Genomic DNA, 17,382 nt, shown 5'->3' on the forward strand with positions numbered 1-17,382 from the left:
AGAAGGAACATACCTCAACATAATAAAAGCTATATATGACAAACCCACAGCAAACATTATCCTCAATGGTGAAAAATTGATAGCATTTCCCTTAAAGTCAGGAACAAGACAAGAGTGTCCACTCTCACCACTACTATTCAACATAGCTTTGGAAGTGTTGTCCACAGTAATCAGAGCAGAAAAATAAATAAAAGGAATCCAGATAGGAAAAAAAGAAGTGAAACTCTTGCTGTTTGCAGATGACATGATCCTCTACATAGAAAACCCTAAAGACCCTACCAGAAAATTACTAGAGCTAATCAATGAATATAGTAAAGTTGCAGGATATAAAATTAACACACAGAAATCCCTTGCATTCCTATACACTAACAATGAGAAAACAGAAAGAGAAATTAAAGAAGCAATACCATTCACCATTGCAACAAAAAGAATAAGATACTTAGGAGTATATCTACCTAAAGAAACAAAAGACCTATACATAGAAAACTATAAAACACTGATGAAAGAAATCAAAGAGGACAAAAACAGATCGAGAAACATACTATGTTCATGGATTGGAAGAATCAATATTGTCAAAATGGCTATACTACTCAAAGCAATCTATAGATTCAATGCAATCCCTATCAAGCTACCAACGGTATTTTTCACAGAACTAGAACAAATAATTTCACAATTTGTATGGAAATACAAAAAACCTCGAATAGCCAAAGTAATCTTAAGAAAGAAAAATGGAACTGGAGGAATAAACCTGCCTGACTTCAGACTCTACTACAAAGCCACAGTCATCAAGACAGTATGGTACTGGCACAAAGACAGAAATATAGATCAATGGAACAGAATAGAAAGCCCAGAGATAAATCCGCGAACCTATGGACACCTTATCTTTGACAAAGGAGGCAAGGATATACAATGGAAAAAAGACAACCTCTTTAACAAGTGGTGCTGGGAAAACTGGTCAACCACTTGTAAAAGAATGAAACTAGAACACTTTCTAACACCATACACAAAAATAAACAAAATGGATTAAAGATCTAAATGTAAGACCAGAAACTATAAAACTCCTAGAGGAGAACATAGACAAAACACTCTCCAACATAAATCACAGCAGGATCCTCTATGACCCACCTCCCAGAATACTGGAAATAAAAGCAAAAATAAACAAACAGGACCTAGTAAAACTTAAAAGCTTCTGCACAACAAAGGGAACTGTAAGCAAGGTGAAAAGACAGCCCTCAGATTGGGAGAAAATAATAGCAAATGAAGCAACAGACAAAGGATTAATCTCAAAAATATACAAGCAACTCCTACAGCTCAATTCCAGAAAAATAAATGACCCAATCAAAAAATGGGCCAAAGAACTAAACAGACATTTCTCCAAAGAAGACATACAGATGGCTAACAAACACATGAAAAGATGCTCAACATCACTCATTATTAGAGAAATGCAAATCCAAACCACAATGAGGTACCATTACACGCCAGTCAGGATGGCTGCTATCCAAAAGTCTACAAGCAACAAATGCTGGAGAGGGTGTGGAGAAAAGGGAACCCTCTTACACTGTTGGTGGGAATGCAAACTAGTACAGCTGCTATGGAGAACAGTGTGGAGATTTCTTAAAAAACTGGAAATAGAACGGCCATATGACCCAGCAATCCCCACTTCTGGGCATACACACCAAGGAAACCAGATCTGAAAGAAACACGTGCACCCCAATGTTCATCACAGCACTGTTTATAATAGCCAGGACATGGACGCAATCTAGATGCCGATTAGCAGACGAATGGATAAGGAAGCTGTGGAACATATACACCATGGAATATTACTCAGCCATTAAAAAGAATTCATTTGAATTAGTTCTAATGAGATGGATGAAACTGGAGCCCATTATACAGAGTGAAGTAAGCCAGAAAGATAAAGACCAATACACTATACTAACGCATATATATGGAATTTAGAAAGATGGTAACAATAACCCTATATGCAAAATAGAAAAAGAGACACAGATATACAGAACAGACTTTTGGACTCTGTGGGAGAAGTTGAGGGTGGGATGTTTCAAGAGAACAGCATCGAAACATGTATATTACCTAGGGTGAAACAGATAACCAGCCCAGGTTGGATGCATGAGACAAGTGCTCGGGCCTGGTGCACTGGGAAGACCCAGAGGGATCGGGTAGAGAGGGAGGTGGGAGAGGGGATCGGGGTGGGGAATACATGTAAATGCATGGCTGAATCATATCAATGTATGACAAAACCCAAAGTTGTAAAGTAATTAGCCTCCAAAAAATAAAAATAAATGGAAAAAAAAAAAAAAAGATGGTCTGGTATTCTCATTTGTTTAAGAATTTTCCAGTCTGTGGTGGTCCAACAGTCAAAGGCTTTAGTGTAGTCAATGAAGCAGAAGTAGATGTTTTTCCGAATTCCCATGCTATGGTTTTTCCAGTAGTCATGTACAGATGTGAGAGTTGGACTATAAAGAAAGCTGAAGATGAAAGAATTGATGCTTTTGAACTGTAGTGTTGGAGAAGACTTTTGAGAGTTCCTTGGACTGCAAGGAGATCCAACTCGTCCATCCTAGGGGAGATCAGGCCTGAGGGTTCATTGGAAGAACTCATGTTGAAGCTGAAATTCCAATACTTTGGCCACCCGATGTGAAGAACTGACTCATTTGAAAAGACCCTGATGCTGGAAATGATTAAAGGTTGGAGGAGAAGGGGACCACAGAGGATGAGATGATTGGATGGCATCACTGACTCAGTGGTGAGTTTGGGTAAACTCCAGGAGTTGGTAATGGACAGAGGGGACTGGTAAGCTGAAGTCCATGGGGTCACAATGAGTCAGACATGACTGAGTGACTGAACTAAACTGAACTGACTGATGCTCTCTATTTGAACCAATGAGTGATGTCAATTTGGCCTCTAATTCCTCTACCTTTTCAAAACCCAGCTTATACATCTGGAAGTTCCCAGTTCATATACTGCTGAAGCCTAGGTTGAAAGATTTTGAGTATAAACCTACTAGTATGTGAAATGAGTACAATTGCATGGAAGTTTGAACATTCTTGGCATTGCCCTAACTTGGGATTGGAATGAAAACAGATTTTCCAGTCCTGTGGCCACTGATGAATTTTCCAATTTGCTTATATATTGTGTGCAGTACTTTAACAGCATCATGTTTTAGGATTTTCAATAGCTCAGCTGGAATTCCATCACCTCCAGTAGCTCTGTTCCTAGTAACATTTTCTAAGGCCCACTTGACTTTGTACTCTGGCATGTCTGTCCTAGGTGAGTGCCCACATTATCATGGTTATCTGGGTCATTAAGAAATTTTTTGAATAGTTCCAGTGTGCATTCTTGCTATCTCTTCTTAATTTCTTCTGCTTCTGTTAGATCCTTAACACTTTTGTTCTTTATCATGTCCATGTTTGCATGAAAAGTTCCCTTGATATCTCCAATTTTCTTCAAGAGATATCTAGTTTTTCAAATTTTATTGTTTTCCTCCATTTATTTGCATTGTTCATTTAAGAAGGCCTTCTTATCTCTCCTCTGGAACTTTGCATTCACTTGTGTATATACCTTTCCCTTTCTCCCTTGACTTTCACTTCTCTTATTTTCTCAGCTTTTTGTAAAGCCTGCTGAGACAACTACTTTGACTTCTTGCATTTCTTTGGGATGGTTTTAGTCCCTGCTTCCTGTACAATGTTGTGAAATTCCATGCATAGTTCTTCAGGCACTCTACCAGATCTAATTTCTTGAATCTATTTGTCACCTCCAGTGTATAATCATAAGGGATTTGATTTAGATCATACCTGAATGGCCTAGTGGTTTTCCTTACTTTCTTCAATTTAATCTGAATTTTGCAATGAGGAGCTCAAAATCTGAGCCACAGTCAGCTCCATGTCTTGATCTGGTGACTGGATGGAAATTTCCATGTTTGGCTGCAAATAATATACTCAATCTGCTTTTGGTACTGACCTTTTGGTGACTTCCATGGATATAGTCATCTCTTGTGTTGTTAGAAAAGGTTATTTCCTATGACCAATGTGTTCTTTTGACAAAATTCAGTTACCTTTGTCCTGCTGCATTTGGTATTTCAAGACCAAACTTGTCTGTTAAATCCAGGTATCTCCTCCTACTTTTGCATTCTAACTTCCTGTGATTAAAAGGACATCTTTTCTAGTATTAGATTTAGAAGGTCTTGTAAGTCTTCATGGAACCAGTCAACTTTAACGTCTTCAGAAATAGTGGTTGAGTCATAGACTTGGGTTACTGTGACACTGAATGGTTTGCCTTGGAAACGAACCAAGGGCATCCTGTTGTTTTTGAGACTGCACCAAATACTGTATTTTGGACTCTTCTGTTGACCAAGAAGGTAATTTTATTTATTCTAAGGTACTCTTATGGTAGTATAATTGTCATCTAAATTAAATTTGCTCATCCTCTATCAATTTTATTTCACTAATTTCTAAGATGCCATTGTTCACTGTTGCCATTTCCTGCTTAAGTGCATCCAACTTGATTTATGGACCTAAATTTCCAGGTTCCTATGCAATATTATTCTTTACAGCATTGGACTTAACTTTCAACACCAGACACACCCACCGCTGGAGTGGTTTCACCTTAAAGCATCACAGCCTTTTTGTGGTGAAGGGACTTGCAAAATTCAGTGAATCTCTGAGCTATGATGTGCAGGATCATCCAGGTCAGACAGGTCATGGAGAAGAGTTCTGACAAAACGTGGTCCACTGGAGGAGGGAATGGCAAATCACTGTATTATTTTTGCAGTGACAACCCATGAACAGTTGTTGTTGTTCAGTTGCTCAGTTATGTCCAACTCTTTGCAACCCCATGGACTGCAGCATGCCAGGCTTTCCTGTCCTTCACCATCTCCTAGAGCTTGCTCAGACTCATGTTCATTGAGTTGGTGATGCCATCCAGACATCTCATCTTCTATTGTCTCCTTCTCCTCCTACCTTCAATCTTTCCCAGCATCAGGCTCTTTTCCAATGAGTCTGGTCTTTGCATCAGGTGGCCAAAACACTGGAGCTTCAGCTTCAGCATCAGTCCTTCCAATGGATATTCATAACTGATTTCCTTTAGCATTTACTGGTTTAATTTCCTTACAGTCCAAGGGACTCTCAAGAATTTTCTCCAACACCACAGTTTGAAAACATCAATTCTTCAGTCCTCAGCCTTCTGTATGGTCTAACTCCCATATCCATATGTGACTACTGGAAAAATCATAGCTTTGACTATATGGACCCTTGTCAGAAAATTAATGTCTCTGCTTTTTAAAATGCTGTCTAGATTTGTCATAGTTTTTCTTCTAAGAAGCAAGCATCTTTTAGTTTCATGTAGGGAAAGGCAAAAAGATATGACACTGGAAAATGAGCCCCACAGGTCAGAAGGTGTCCAGTATGCTACTGGGGAAGGGTGGAGGTCCATTATTAATAGAGCATGGTTAATAATGGGAAATAAAAGGGAATTCACTGATTTGGAAGATAGAAATCTGTGGACCCTTGACAACATTTTAACAACCACCATAACAATGAAAGATGACATCCAGGTTGTGAGTTCTCTTCCCCCTCTGCACTGAATGTTACTGTTTTACTCCATTCTCCATCATTCTCTTGCTTGCAGGGTGTTGCTTCCTTGTACTATGAACTTCTCTGTCAGTCAGACGAAACACACCTGCCATGCCCCAACTCATGGTCTTGATATATACCAATATTGCTTTTGCTAGCTGGTGGGTTTTTATTTAATACACTGTTTTCCATATATATTCACTTTGACCAAATTTTTACTTTTTAGTAAAATTATAGTATGAATTTTTATATATTTCTATTATAATAGATTTATTTCTAAATATTCTTATGTTTATAATCTACCAAAATGTTATAAATCCTTTTTCAGTGCATGAAAATCTCCCCTTCATCGTTAACAGCCTTGTTGTGGTGAAAGGGCTTGCACAAGTCAATGAAGTCATAAGCTATGCCATGCAGGGCCACCCAAGACAGGTGGGTCATAGTGAAGATTTCTGACAACACATTGTCCACTGGAGGAAGGAATGGTAAACCCTTCAGTATTCTTGCCTCGAGAACTCAATGAACAGTATGAAAATGCAAAAAGATATGACACTGGAAGATGAGCCTGACCAGATCAGAAATTATCCAAAATGCTACTGGGGAAGAGCAGAGGGCAATTAGTAATCCCTCCAGAAAGAAGGAAGTGCCTGAGCCAAAGGGGAACTGACCTCAGTTGTGGACATGTCCAGTGGTGAAACTGAAGTCTGATGCTGTAAATAACAATATTGCAAAGGAACCTGGAATGTTACATCCATGGGTCAAGGTAAATAGGACATGGTCAAGCAGGAGATGGAAAAAGTGAACACTGACATCTTAAGAATCAGTGAACTAAAATGGACAGGAATGAGCAAATTTAATTCAGATCATCATTATATTAATAACTATGGGCAAGAATCCCTTAGAAGAAATGGAATTGCCATCATGGTCAATAAAAGCATCCAAAATGCAGGAATGGGGTGCAATCTCAAAAATTACTGGATGCCCTTGGTTCATTCCCAAGGCAAAAAATTCAACATCACAGTAATCCAAGTCTATGCTCCAATCATTAATGATGAAGAAGCTGAAGCTGACTGGTTCTATGAAGACTTACAAGACCTAAATCTAACACCAAAAAAAAGAAAAAGAAAAAAAAAGATATCCTTTTACACACAGGGGATTAGAATGCAAAAGTAGGAAGAGATACCTAGATTAACAGGCAAGTTTGCTCTTGGAGTACCAAGTGAAGTAGGGCAAAGGTAACTGAGCTTTGTCAAGAGAACCCATTGGTCATAGCAAACAATCTTTTCTAACAACACAAGAGATGACTCTATCCATGGAAATCATCAAAAGGTCAATACCAAAAGCACATTGAGTATATTCTTCGCAGCTAAAGATGGAGAATCTATACACTCTCATGAGCTCCTCAATGCAAAAGTGAAAGTGAAAGTCACTCAGTCCTGTCTGACTCTTTGTGAATTCTCCAGGCCAGAATACTGGAGTGGGTAGCCTTTCCCTTCTCCAGGGGATCGTCCTAACCCAGGGATCAAACCCAGGTCTTTCATATTGCAGGTGGATTCTTTACCAGCTGAGCCACAAGGGAAGCCCCCTCATTGCAAAACTCAGGCTTAAATTGAAGAAAGTAGGGAACAGCAGTAGGCCATTCAGGTATGACCTAAATCAAATCTCTTATGATTATACAGTGGAGGTAACAAATAAATTTAAGGGATTAGATCTGGTAGACAGAGTGCCTGAAGAACTACGGATATAGGTTCATAACATTGTACAGGAGGCAGTAACCAAAACCATCCCAAAGAAAAAGGAATGCAAGAAGGCAAAGTGATTGTCTCAGGCAGCTTTATATTTAACTGAGGAAGAAACAGAAGGGAAAGGCTGGGAGAAAAGTGAAGATATGCTCCAGTGAATGCAGAGTTCCAGAGAATAGCAAGGAGAGATAAGAAGGCCTTCTTAAATAAACAATGCAAAGAAATAGAGGAAAACAATAGAATGGAAAAAAACTGGATATGTCTTCAAGAAAATTGGAGGTATCAAGGGACCATTTCATGCAAGGATGGGCATGATAAATGCCAGAAACTGTAAGGACCTCACAGAAGCAGAAGAGATTAAGAAGAGATGGCAAGAATACCCAGAAGAACTGTACAAAAAAGGTCTTGATGACCTAGATAACCACAGTTGTGTGGCCACTCACCTAGAGCCAGACATCCTGGAGTGTGAAGTCAAGTGGGCCTCAGGAGGCATTACTGCAACAAAGCTAGTGGAGGTGATAGAATTCCAGCTGAGCTATTTCAAATCCTAAAAATGGTGCTGTTAAAATACTGCACTCAGTATGTTAGCAAATTTCGAACACTCAGCAGTGTTCACAGCATGGGAACAAGTCACTTTTCTTTCCAGTCCCAAAGAAAGGAAATGCTAACTGCCATACAGTTGTGCTCATTTCACATGCTAGGAAGATAATGTACAACATCCTTCAAGGTAGGCTTCAGTAGTACATCAACGAAGAACTTCAAGGAGTACCAGCTGGGTTTAGAGAAGGCAGAGGAACAGAGATTAAATTGCCAACATCCATTGGATCATAGGGAAAGCAAGAGAATCTCGCAGAAAATCATCTAATTTTTCTCCACTGATTATGCTAAAGCCATTGACCTTGTGGATCACAATAAACTGGGAAATTATTAAAGACACAGGAATACTAGACCTTCTTACCTGCCTCCTGATAATCTTGTTTATGGGTCAGGATGCAACACTTAGAATTGGAATACTTGTTTCCTTTTATATCTTATAAAGTGAGGAAAAGGGCATTCACATAGGGCATTCACATACTGAAATATATATTAGTTTAGAGTTTTATATCCCTTTTGTCATTATTTGTCAAATAATTTATTTGATACTTGTAACCTTGTTTGCAAGACAAAGTAGCTAATACATGGAAGTTTTTAACATAGTACCTTCTCAAAGCATTAGAGATTTAAAATCAGCAGAGTTCAATTTATTGATGCTTTATTGACCTGTCACTCTACTTGTTTTGATAGGACTGAATGGAAACCATCCAGCTGGAAATTTTCCCCACAGCAATAATACTGAGTTATGTGTTCTACAGTTGGCAGTCTTAGATGATTATAGCCCATTGTGGGACAAGTTGTATAGATGTTGTTGAGTGACACAGATAGAGGTGAAGGTTTTAACCATGGTAAGATGCTGCATGTAGTGTGATGTAACACGTACAAAGGAATCTGACGTCAGCGGACTTTATCTGACAGCAGCCTTCTGTGTTGTTTCAGCTTGCCTCTTCCTGGGTATAATTCTTCACTGCAACGTTTGTAAATATTAGTATCTTGATATGTTAGCATTTCTAAGGACCTTCATATAAATGTCAAGAGAAACCTGAATCACTAAGTGATTCCAGATAAATGAAAAAGAACTGGCAGTTAATTTTTACCCCTTGCAGTTCTGATGATGAGTGAAGCAGACAGCTGCTATCCTCTGCCTGGTGCTGAGACCAGCAAAGCAAAATGGGCAACATTTACCAAATAGAATTGCTTCACTGATTGTAAAATTTTCTAATTCAACATTGAGAGGTATCTGAATATTTTTAAAGCTTATTCATTCATAAAACATATGTATTAAGTGCTTCCTTATGTACCTGACACCAAGTTATGAGGAAAATAGATAAGTGAAGAGGGCCAGGGAGTGACAGGACAGTGAACTGCAGAAATTGAGTGTCAGACGGTGTTGTGGACACAATACAACAGGGCTCTACAAGGACAGGGAGGCTGCTTAGACTGTATGGTGAGGGAAGGGTTTCCTGCAGTGCTACCCTGCGAGCTGGGGCCTGTTGTCAATAATCTGGAGAAGAATCGTCAAAGGCCCTTAGGAACGAGGAAGCCTGGAATGTTGGATGCACAGTGAGGAACGACTGGATGAGCAGAGATAGAACTGAGAGGAGGCAGGAGCAGAACACGCTGACCAAAGGAAGGTTTTCAGCCTACACGTAGATCTGTTTAGGGAGAACATGTTGACCGTTTCCCAGCTCTCACCAGATAGCTGTTTAACCCCTGCGTCATCCCCAGTGACTCCCTCTGTCAGACTATCAAACAGTTACTGTGCCAGGCATGACTCCAAATGTGGGGAGTATGAGAGGCTTGGCCAGCCCTGCCCTCACAGAGCATAATTCTGTGGAGAAGAAATAAATGAAATGATTACAAGTATCAAGAAGTCCAAGAAGTAAGTGAAATGTATCACTGGTATTTATAATAAAATGGGGTCAACCTAGCCTACAGCCTAGGTCTAAAATCTTGTAGTAATGAAATAGAATTTCTTCTTACATATTTCACTTCAAAACATCATCCCAAGATTCTACTACAATAATAGATTGAAAATGCCAATTTACTTACATATAATATATAATAAAACATATATCATCCTTTATAATTTTCTGTCCTTTCATATGCACTACCCCATTTAATATTCACAGTGCCTGTTATTATTATTATTCACAATAACAATATCTGCTATTTTTAGTATTCACAATACCTATTATTACTACCTTCTTTTTAAAGATGAATAAGCTAAAGTCAATCCTAAAGGAAATCAGTCCTGAATATTTATTGGAAGGATTGATGCCAAAGCTGAAACTCCAATACTTTGGTCACCTGATGCGAATAAGTGACTCTTTGGAAAAGACCCTGACGCTGGATGAGATTGAAAGCATGAGGAGAAGGGGGCGACAGAAGATGAGATGGTTGGATGGCATCACTGACTCGATGGACATGATTCTGAGCAAGCTCCAGGAGTTGGTGAAGGACAGGGAAGTCTGGCGTGCTGTAGTCCATGGGGTCATGAAGAATCAGACACAACTGAGCACCTGAACGGAACTGAAGCTAAAGTTGTGGAAATTTAACTGACTTGTCTACAGTCCCAAAAGGAATTAGTAATGCCGGCAGTTCTAGCCTTTTTGATACCACTTAGATCAACAGAGGTCGGGCTGGTGTGAGCTAAATATAGTAAAACTATTTACCCAACAGCACCAGGCATTTAGTTCAAAAACAAAAGGAAGAGAGGACACAGCATGCTCATTCTTAAGAAACGCAGGGTCGATTTAGGAAGGTGTTCAGACAAGTGCCAGATAGTAAATTGGGCAGAAATTCTGGGTGCATATAAAGTTATGGAATAATCTGAGTGGTATGGGATTATTCTATAACCTCAGCTTGACAGAAATTTTAAAACTGGGCATATAAATAGGTTGTGTGGTTATATTTTTGTACTTTTCTGTTGTGAAATTCTGGGTTTTTTTTCCCTATTTTCAAAATTACTGCCAGTCAATGAATCTTACCCACATTTCCTCTGAGTTTATTACTTAGTTTAGAAATCTATACTGTTTCTTCACTGCACAGATTAATCTCAGCTACTCTTTTTCTCTCTCTGCTGAAGACATCTGCCAGGACAATCCAGAAAACTTTACTCAGCATTCTCTATTTTATTTCCAGGTCCAAGCCTGATGCCAAGCTTTCTGTTCAAACTACCTCTTCCTGGAATGCTAAATTGTTGACCTTTAGGAAGCTTCATTATTTAACCTTCTTCTATTTCTTAGAAAATCAGTAGAGAATTCTATTCAATATGCAACCTTACATTTTCTGAACACTGAATGTTCTGTTTCTCTCATATAATGCAATGATTTTATTTTTCTGACTTTTGCATGACGTCAATAAATGTTTAGTTTTATTAATACTGATTATTTTACATTATGTTTTATAATGAGTCAGCACCTGGCATACTATTGCATAAAAGTACACGATCATTTCAAATACTATCATTGTCATTACACATATTGCATATTGAGTCTCTTTCCCCTTCCACTATACCTGGAAATATTTTCTCTGTGAATTAAAAATTATGAATAATACATGTCAACTAACAAGCAATTAAGAAACAAAAGAAAAGTATACAACTTCAGCTATGTATTTAAGCTTTAGTGTTAATTGTCTTACTCTTCACGGCTGTGAAGGATCACACAGGATGTAACAAGCGGAAGAAAAACTACTGCCAAATCACCATTTGGTAGCAACATGCCAGAGCCTGTGATAAATGCTTTTTTTATTCCTTTCTATTTTCACTTTCACATTAACTCTACAAATAAGTAATCTGCAACATAAATTTCTATTCTAGAAAGTCAATGAAGATCAAAGGGCACATTTTTAATAGGAACTGATGAGTAACTTCTTTGTAAAAAATGAAAAATACTTACGGGAACCAGAAATTTTTTAATCTCTTCCAATGCGTGACTCATACGTGAATAAGCCTCCCCTGGTGGAGCAAACACTTCAATTAATACATGAAGTTCGTCACTCAAGTGGGCATACTTGGCTTCCCCACTTTTTCTTAGTTCTTCTTCCTGTGAAAAAAGTTATTTTTATAAATACAAATCCACTTATTTTACATCGATTTAACATTTACTGAGGAGATGACAAAAGGACATAATATAAGCAAATTTTCCCCAAGTGGAAAGTAAAAATCTGGCATAAATCATTTAAATATTTCAAAATGATTTTTAAGAGTTATTTTTTTAAAATCTGGCATAATAATTAACTGCACATTTTAATCAGCTAAATGAAAATGCTAAATCCCCCCCAAAAAGCGACAGAAATGCCATTAACTCCACTGGAAGGAAAATATTGCTTTTGTGTCTGACAAGTAATCATTTGCAGGCAATGAACCCATGATGCCACTGTTCTTTAAGAAAACCAGGATTTTATAGATATTTTTTGAGAGGTGGTGAAATGGTTACTTGCTCTCCATGAAAGTAAGCAAAACAGAGGCTTCTCTCACAGGCTCATTCCCATGGGAAGAGGTCCTACCCATCATTCTGCTATCATTTGCCGCCTCATACAGGAGTAAGTTAAAGCAACGGCTGTTAGCCATTATGTTGGCCTTGATTCTGAGTAAGCTGCATACCCTCAGGTTTTTGTGAGTACTGCACCTGAGTTATTACAGGTGACTGATCAGTTCAGTTCAGATGCTTCTGACTTTACTCCCTTGTGCAAAGTTTTTTACTCATGTCATCTCTAATCTTTCAATAACCTTGCATAACATTCACATAATTCAAATTAGGATATTGAGTTTAAAAGACTTAAGTAACCTCAGCAAAGTTGGGACTCAAGTCCAGCTCATTTTGCAAAGATTTCAGGGAAGTGAAATTCAGTGAAAAATTTAACACATGCTTGCTCAGTCATGTCTGACTCTTTGCAACCTATAGGTTGTATCTTGCATGGCTCCTCTGTTCATGAGACTCTCCAGGAAATGATACTGGAGTGGGTTGCCATGCTCTGCTCCAAGGAATCTTCCTGACCCAGGGGTCGAACCTGACTCTCCTGCATTATAGATGGATTGTTAATCTGCCGAGCCACCTGAGAAGCTCAAAAGTTACCATAAATAATATTAATTTTATTTTACTTTTCTTGCTTCTCCTCTCCCAAACTAGCAATTGATTCACTAAATTTCAAAGGATAATAATAATAATAATAAAATAGGATTGCTGCTGATTCCTGCCTTGTGGATGCACATACAATGAGAGCATCACTTCAGGACCTTTTCTGTCAGACAAGATTTCTGAAAAATCAGAAATAATTCTCACCTTGAACTTACAAAGAGAACAAGGCCTGAGCCTTTGGAGAGCGAGAACTGACTCCAAGACTCCAGACTACCAGAGAACTAACCCTGTAGAGTATCAAATAGTGAGAACTCACATAAAGGAAATCACTCGAATACAATATGTGGTATCACACAACCACCTGTGCAAGAAGCCTCATCTAAACAACAAACAAAACAAAAATACAAACCCAATCATCAGCAGACGAGATTACCACCTCACGCAGCCTTGTCCATCAGAGGAAAAACAAACAAACAAACACACACACACACAAAAACTCAGCACAAAGCTCACCCTACACAAAGCTTACACAGACAACTGGACCAACCGTAGGAAAGCAGAAACAAAGAGGAAGGAGGAACTCAACCTTGAAGCCTGAGAAAAGGAGACCTCAAACACAATAAGTTAAAAAAAAAAAAAAGATGAAAAGGCAGAGAAATACTATACAAATGAAGGAACAAACTAGAAACACTGAAGTCCAAACAAATGAAGAGGAAATAGGCAAACTATCTGAAAAAAAATTCAGAATAATGATAGTAAAGATGATCAAAAAGCTTAAAAACAGAATGAAGGAAATGCAAGAATCAATTAACAAAGACCTAGAATAATTAAAGAATAAACATAAAGAGACAAACAACACAATTACAGAAATTAAAAATACTCTAAAAGGAATAAACAGCAGAATATCTGAAGCAGAAGAATGAATCAGTGAGTTGGAAGATATAATGGTGGAAATAACTCTTGAAGAGCAGAACAAAGTAAAAAGAATGAAAAGAACTGAGGATAGTCTCAGAGATCTCTGGAACAAAATCAAACACAAAAACATTGAAATTATAGGGGTCCCAGAAGAATAAGAGAGAAAGAAAGTGTATGAGAAAATTTTTGAAGAGATTATAGTTGAAAATTTCCCCAGCATGAAAAAGGAAATAGTCAATCAAGTTCAAGAGGCACAGAGTCCCATACAGGGTAAACCCAAGCAGAAATATGCCAAGACTCATACTAATCAAACTAACAAAGACTAAACACAATGAAAGAATATTAAAGGGATTAAGGGAAAAGCAACAAGTAAAATGCAAGGGAAACCCCTTATGTTTAAGAGCTGATCTATCAGCAGGAACTCTGCAGGCCAGAAGGGAATGGCAAGATATATTTAAAGTATGGGGAAAATGTACAACAAAGATTACTGTACCGAGCAAGGATCTCATTCAAAATTGATGGAGAAACAAAAAGCTTTCAGACAAGCAAAAGTTAAGAGAATTCAGCACCACCGAACCAGCTTTACAACAAATGTTAAAGGGACTTATAAACTCAAGAAACACAAGAGTAGAAAAAGAACTGCAAAATCAACCACAAACAATTAAGAAAATGGCAATAGGAACATATATATCAATAATTACTTTAAATGTAAATGGATTAAATGCTCCAACCAAAAGACACAGACTGGCTTAATGAATACAAAAACAAGACCCATACATATGCTGTCTGCAAGAAACCCACTTCAGACCTAAAGACACATATAGACTGAAAGAGACAGGATGAAAAAATCTATTCCATGCAAATAGGAAGCAAAAGAAAGCTGGAATAGCAATCCTCATATCAGACAAAATAGACCTTAAAATAAAGATTACAAGAGACAAAGAAGGACACCACATAACGATCAAGGGATCAATCCAAGAGGAAGACATAGCAATTGTAAATATCTAAGCCCCCAACATAGGCACACCTCAATACATGAGACAAACACTAACAGACATAAAAGGAGGAATTAATAGTAACACAATAATAATCAGTTCAGTTCAGCTCATTCACTCAATCATGTCCGACTCTTTGTGACCCCATGAACCGCAGCATGCCAGGCCTCCCTATCCATCACCAACTGCTGTAGTCTTGCCAAACCCATGTCCATTGAGTCAGTGATGCCATCCAACCATCTCATCCTCTGTCATCCCCTTCTCCTCCCGCTCTCAATCTTTCCCAGCATCAGGGTCTTTTCCAATGAGTCAGCTCTTCACATCAGGTGGCCAAAGTATTGGAGCTTCAGTTTCAACATCAGTCCTTCCAATGAACACCCAGGACTGATCTCCTTTAGGATGGACTGGTTGGATCTCCTTGCAGCCCAAGAGACTCTCAAGAGTCATCTCAACACCACAGTTCAAAAGCATCAATTCTTCTGTGCTCAGTTTTCTTTATAGTCCAACTCTCACATCCATACATGACCACTGGAAAAACCATAGCCTTGACTAGATGGACCTTTGTTGACAAAGTAATGTCTCTCCTTTTTAATATGCTATCTAGGTTGGTCATAACTTTCCTTCCAAGGAGTGTCTTTTAATTTCATGGCTGCAATCACCATCTGCAGTGATTTTGGACCCCCAAAAAATAATTCAGCCACTGTTTCCACTGTTTCCCCATCTATTTGCCATGAAGCGATGGGAACAGATGCCATGATCTTAGTTTTCTGAATGTTGAGCTTTAAGCCAACTTTTTCACTCTCCTCTTTCACTTTCATCAAGAGGATTTTTAGTTTTTCACTTTCTGCCATAAGGGTAGTGTCATCTGCATATCTGAGGTTATTGATATTTCTGCCAATAATAAGAACAATAATAATAGGAGACTTTAAAACCCCACTCACACCAATGGGCAGATCATCAAAACAGATAATTAATTAAGGAAACACAAGTCTTAAATGATACACTATATGAGATGGATCTCACTGATATCTTTAGGCCATTCCATTCAAATGCAGAAGAATATATCTTCTCAAGTGCACATGGAACATTCTCCAAGATAGATTACATCTAGGGTCACAAATCAAACCTCAGTAAATTTAAGAAAACTGGAATTATGTCAAACATCTTCTCTGACCATAATGCTATAAAAGTAGACATCAATTACAAGAGAAAACCTGTATAAAATATAAACACATGTAGATTAAACAATACATTTCTAAATAACCAATACTTTACTGAAGAAATCAAAAGGGAAATTAAAAAAAAAAAAGTCTATAAACAAATGACAAGGAAAAGACAACAGCTCAAAACCTATGCAGCAAAAGGAGTTCTAAGAGGGAAGTTTATAGCAATGCAATCCTACCTCAAGAAACAAGAAAAACATTGAACAGACAACCTAGACTATATACCTGAAACAACTGTAGAATAAAGAATAATAAGTCTCAAAATTAGTAGAAGGAAAGAAATCATAAAAACTGAGCATAAATAAATGAAAATTAAATGAAAACAACAATAGTAAAGACTAATAAAACTAAAAGCTGGTTCTTTGAGAAGATAAACAATAGTGACAAACCTTTAGCCAGACTCATCAAGAAAAAAAGAGAGAATCAAGTCAACAAAATTAGAAATGAAAAAGGAGAGGTTAAAACAGACAACACAGGAACACAAAGGATTGTGAAAGACTATTATGAACAACTATATGGCAATAAAACTGATAACCTGGAAGAAATGGACAGATTCTTAGAAAAGTTCAATCTTCCAAGACTGGATCAGGAAGAAATATAAATTATGGGTAACCCAATTATAAGCACTGAAATTGAAGCTGTGATCAAAAATCTCCCATAAAACAAAAGCCCAGGACCAGATGGCTTCACAGAATTATATCAAACATTTAGAGAAGAGCTAATGTGTCTATCCTAAAACTCTCTCAAAAAACTGCAGAAAACACTTCCAAACTCATCCTATGAGGCCACCATCAGCCTGATACCAAAACCAGACAAAGACAACATGCAAAAAAAGAAAACTACATGTCAATATCAATGATGAACATAGATGCAAAAATCCTCAACAAAATGTTAGCAAACACAATTCAGCAAGATATCAAAAAGCTCATACACCATGATCAGACTGGGTTTATTCTAGGGATGCAAGAATTCTTCAGTTCAGTTCAATTCAGTTCAATTCACTCAGTGGTGTCCAAGTCTTTGTGACCTCATGGACTGCAGTACACTAGGCTTTCCTGTCCTTTACCATCTCCCTGAGCTTGCTCAAACTCATGTCCATTGAGTCGGTGATGCCATCCAACTATCTCATCCTCTGTCATCCCATTCTCCTCCTGCCTCCCCGGCATCAGGGTCCTTTCCAATGAGTTGCTTCTTCACAGCAGGTGGCCACAGTATTGGAGCTTCAGATTCAGTATCAGTCTTTG

At 38.0% G+C, this 17,382-nt stretch overlaps 1 protein-coding gene across 15 annotated transcripts in view; it reads right to left on the reverse strand.

Moving 5' to 3' along the window:
* KHDRBS2 (KH RNA binding domain containing, signal transduction associated 2) overlaps positions 1-17,382 on the reverse strand; it is a 714,887-nt gene that overhangs the window by 363,493 nt on the left and 334,012 nt on the right. For all 15 annotated transcript variants that reach the window (XR_006266123.1, XR_006266120.1, XR_006266124.1 and 12 more), the window contains one exon: positions 11,824-11,970. Coding sequence is in view for 9 of the 15 variants with exons in the window: in XM_043450331.1 (XP_043306266.1) it covers positions 11,824-11,970 (147 nt within the window). In the remaining 6 variants the exon portion in view is untranslated. The remainder of the gene's footprint in view (positions 1-11,823; positions 11,971-17,382) is intronic.

Source organism: Cervus canadensis, chromosome 28 (genome assembly GCF_019320065.1).
Source record: "Cervus canadensis isolate Bull #8, Minnesota chromosome 28, ASM1932006v1, whole genome shotgun sequence".
NCBI lineage: Eukaryota > Metazoa > Chordata > Mammalia > Artiodactyla > Cervidae > Cervus > Cervus canadensis.